Here is a 4,744-nt window from a genome sequence, read left to right on the forward strand (position 1 = left end):
GATCTAAAATCTTATCTCCAAAAATATTTTTGTTAATATTCTTTAAATGCCCCATATTTTTGTTAATATTCTTTAAATGCCCCATATTTTTGTTAATATTCTTTAAATGCCCCATATTTTTGTTAATATTCTTTAAATGCCCCATATTTTTGTTAATATTCTTTAAATGCCCCATATTTTTGTTAATATTCTTTAAATGCCCCATATTTTTGTTAATATTCTTTAAATGCCCCATATTTTTGTTAATATTCTTTAAATGCCCCATATTTTTGTTAATATTCTTTAAATGCCCCCATCTAATCCTACAAAATCATTTTACTTTATTTTTTATTTTATGCCCCTTTATCTTAAAATCCAAAACTAATAATCGATGTTTGGTACATAAATTTTCACTCGGAATAACTTTACAATCTTTGTAATCTAAACGATTTAATTTTCTAATAAGAAAATAGTCAATTTAGGTTGTACTATATCCATTTTTATAAGTGATGAGATGCTCATTCCTTTTCTTAAATAAAGTATTAGCAATTGAAAAATCATAAGCTAAACAAAAATCCAATATAGTCTTGCAACATTCATTCGTCGTTCCAAATCCATGGCCACCATGAATGCTTTTAAAATCATCTACTTCTCTACCAACATGTCCATTTAAATTACCTCCAATAAAAACTCTTTCTTCAAGAGGTATCTTTTGTATTAATTCTTCTAAGTCATTCTAAAAATTTAATTTAGAACTCATATCCAAACCTACTTGAGGAGCATAAGCATTTATAATATTAATAATGTTATCATCAACAACAATATTTAAAGCTATAATTCTACTCCAATCCTATTAATTTTTATAATATTATCCTTTAAACTCTTATCTATAATAATACCTACACCATTTCTAGTACAACTCCTACCTGAATACCAAAGTTTAAATCCTAAACTATCAATTTCCTTAGCCTTCTCTCCAAGCCATTTAGTTTCCTGAATGCACAAAATATTTAACTTCCTATGAATTATAATATCTATTAATTCCATTAATTTTCCTGTAAGGGAACCAATATTCTTATCCTAATTCTAGTTTCATGGACTAGCTTCTTTGCCCACATCCGTCCTTGATGTGGGAACCCTTGCCTATTTAACACTACACCTGGGCGTCGGTGCAGCGACCCTTGCACACTTGTCACTGTATTCAGGCCATACAGCGCGTCGCTTTCAGGGGATGCCCTAGCATTAACACAATTTCTTAAAAAAAAATAATAATAAACTTCCAAATAATAAAATTAAATAAACTTTTACTCAGATCTCTTATGGACTAGATGCCACTGATGATCATTTACTCTCATATCAGGTTAGGTTGTTAATACTTAGGATTTCATGTTGTTTTTTAATGGATTTTCTTACAAAAAGATTGAAACAAAACCATCAATCAAATTCATCATCGTGCATTAACCTTTTTGTTGATTTCTTCTGGCACATTTTCTTCATAGTGACAACAACTAATTCAGAACCTGTGTTATATTAATTTTTTGTATTTAAAAGTATAATTGATGCCATTATATATCGTTTGTTAGATATTCCTTTTGGTGATATGGGGCACAATACAGAACTTGCTCTAAGATATGAGTATTGTGCCCTTTTTATTTTTATTGCTTTCATGTTCATTTGTCCTTATGATTTATTTTTAGAACAATTATGCCCAGACCAGTCTTCCTTTCTGTCAAATACAGTAGTTCAGCTTCAAAGTATTTCAAACGCGGGGCTCATTTAAACTGGCCGGAAGGCGCTCTGTCGAGGGAGAGTATCAGGGCTGTTAGAAAACTGGACAGACTCAAGGTTTGATTTCTTGGACCCTAACTTGGGGCTGTCAAAAAACCTTATTGTTTGTATTCAGCATAATAATTATCTGGAATTTAATTAATTTATGTAATCCTTTATATTTAATTAGCCAAGCAGAAGCAAAATTTTTTCGATTGTGTTCAGCTCAATAAAGTGATCCCTCAGGTAATCGATAGAAATTGAAATACAAAAGTGATCCCAATTTAATCCATCGAATATACATAATTGAAAAATCTGATACTCTATGACCACATTGGCCACATACGAATAGCAAGGAGGTAGTGGTGTTAATTTTTGACATGACCCGAAACCTGATCCGGACCCGACTTGAAAAAATCAGAGTTAGGGTTGACCCTGTTAGCAAACATGTCTGGTTCGAGTTCAAATTTTTGACCCGTTTCAAAAAATTGTTCGGGTTGACCCGGAAACCCGAAATCAACCCGACAATGACATGAAAGTCGGAGTCCATTTCGGATTTCAGCCCGCACTCGCGGACTCCGCCTGCTGCCCGCACTCTCGACTCGCCGACCGCCTTCTATCGTTGTTGCTGCTGCTTGCACTTGCGGACTCCTCTCGTTGCTCGCACTCGCGGTTGCGGATTCCACTCGCACTCGCGGACTCCGCCGCTACCGCTGTCGTTGTCGTTGCCGCTGCTTCGTCGCCGGCTTTGAATAGGAACGGGAAGTAGCGACGGGAGCTCAGCTCGCGCTTCTTTAGCCAAATTTCCTGAATCTGGGTCGGGTTGTGTCAATCTGTTAACTCGCATAGGTCGGGTTTGGGTTGAAAATAGGTCGGGTTCGGGTTGACCTGTTTAAATCCCCGGCCCTGCCAGGAGGATTATTTTGAATATTTTATTTTTTAATTTGGTCTTTAAAATATATTTTATGTTCATTAACAACTTGTTTTGGGCTCGATATATTATAGAGCTAAACATAAAAAGATTTTTTTTTTTGCAGGATTTAGTTTCTCGGTATTTGGAATACTCCAGATCTTCATTAACGGATCTATTGTATGGGCTGCTGAGGTTTGAGCCAACAGAGCGGCTTACTGCTCGGGAAGCCCTGGACCATCCATTTTTCAAGGATCAAACGTAGTAGATGAATATTGTCTTGGAAGGAAAGCTCGCTATAGGATTGATTGTATCATATGCATGCATATATGCCTATGTGCCAGGTAATATAGGCTGGGCTGATCACATTTTGCAATGAAAGTTTAACTGACATTGTAATTTAATTGCATTTTGGTTGGAAAATTAGTGTTTTGAATCAGGGGATTTAGGGGCATTTATCTGATCAATTGTAGTTCAGGAACAGTTCACATATTAACAATCAATAATAAGTTTTATGAGGTTTTTTTTATCAAATTTTAATTAGGATAAATTTTAAATATTTTCATTGTGTTATGGGATGGAGAGATTATTATGTGAGGAGTCTGGACACAAAGCCGTTTAGTTTTATGCCGTGCTTTTACTTTTCACAGTTACGAAATCGATCGGTTCTTTATATTCAGACTCCGCATGTAATAATCCTTTTATGAGACGAATCTAATATATGATTAATTACTTTGATATTATGCGTAAAACAATTTAGTTTTTTTTTTAAATATTTTTTTCCGTAAAGTTTTGAAAAAAAATGGTGTGAATGTATTTGATTAATATTGTGTTTTAAAATTGTGTTGATTTTGAGATGAATGTGATATATAAATTGATTGATTATGTTATATTGTATTTAGTTTAAATTAAATTTTTATTGATTAAATTTTGATTATGATGTTTGGTTGATCGGGAAAGGAATGTAGTCTAAAAAGGACATGTTGCATCTGGAATATTTTAGAGTTGTTTGGATGAGTTTAAAATAAATATAGGTGATTTATTTTTTTATTTGAAGTAAAATAAATATAATATAAAATTTAAAAATGGTGCTGATCAGTAGTTGATAATGGTGGTTGTGGTGGTGGTGATAGCTGCGGTTGTAGTAAGAGAAGACAATACTTCACTAAATGAAAAGACAATACAGATGTCCCAAATGAAGCCTGACTTCGAGATGCCAATTTTGCATCACGTGTGAGATTTTGATTCAATCTAAGATTAACACGACATGACACGACACAAAATATTTAAATCATGATAAGTAGGTGTCTATTTCATTCAAAATGGCGATAATTATTCGATTAGGAAACAACTCAATTTTAAAAAATAAATAAAAATCGTAATTTTATATAATTTGAAATAAAAAAATTATATAATTCAATTATTATTTTTTTTAGTTGATCTGAAACTGATTTGAATTTTTTAAGTCACTTGAGCTAACCCAAAGAGAAGCAAAATGCTTTTTGATATATTCTAATTGATTTACGTAATTTAATCTTATACCCTTAATAAAAATCTAAAAATATATCTAGATCTTCTCACTCTCCAAGTCATTTATTTCTCTTTTAGACTTGTTATGTGTTAGAAAAATTGAGCAAATAGAGTTTGTATTTTACGTCTCAATATTATACAAAAATTTAGCACACGGATATAAAAGTAGTAGAACAAAAAATTTAACGTGAAAAACCCGAAAGGTAAAAAAACCATGGGTTTGACTCAATTGAATCCTCTATAACTCACAATTGAAGATGTCATTATTCGATAACAAATATTTGATTTATTCTATGGTGATTTTAGAAATAAAATGTCTATATATATATATATATATATATATATATATATATATATATATATTTCAACTGTCACTGATACCAACCAACATCAAACAGCTACAGGAGGAAAAAAACAAGCCTAACACAAACCATTTTATTTAATTAGAGCATAGCATTACAAAGCTAACGTGACCTTAGGCTCGTTGGATTCATCTCGTCGAGCCGCTCGATTTGACTATAATCATGTTATATTTAAAGTTTAAATCTTAATTTTAAT

General features: G+C 32.2%; 1 protein-coding gene across 1 annotated transcript; it reads left to right on the forward strand.

Moving 5' to 3' along the window:
• The first annotated feature begins 1,668 nt into the window (after nt 1-1,668).
• LOC110106460 (serine/threonine-protein kinase AFC3-like) lies at nt 1,669-3,190 on the forward strand. The gene is made up of 2 exons (XM_020836384.2): nt 1,669-1,824; nt 2,784-3,190. Exons 1-2 carry the CDS (start codon nt 1,684-1,686, stop codon nt 2,919-2,921), a joined length of 279 nt encoding a protein of 92 aa, XP_020692043.1. The 5' UTR covers nt 1,669-1,683; the 3' UTR covers nt 2,922-3,190.
• The last annotated feature ends 1,554 nt before the right edge of the window (nt 3,191-4,744 follow it).

The sequence above is a fragment of the Dendrobium catenatum genome, unplaced genomic scaffold (genome assembly GCF_001605985.2).
Source record: "Dendrobium catenatum unplaced genomic scaffold, ASM160598v2 fragScaff_scaffold_925, whole genome shotgun sequence".
Lineage (NCBI taxonomy): Eukaryota > Viridiplantae > Streptophyta > Magnoliopsida > Asparagales > Orchidaceae > Dendrobium > Dendrobium catenatum.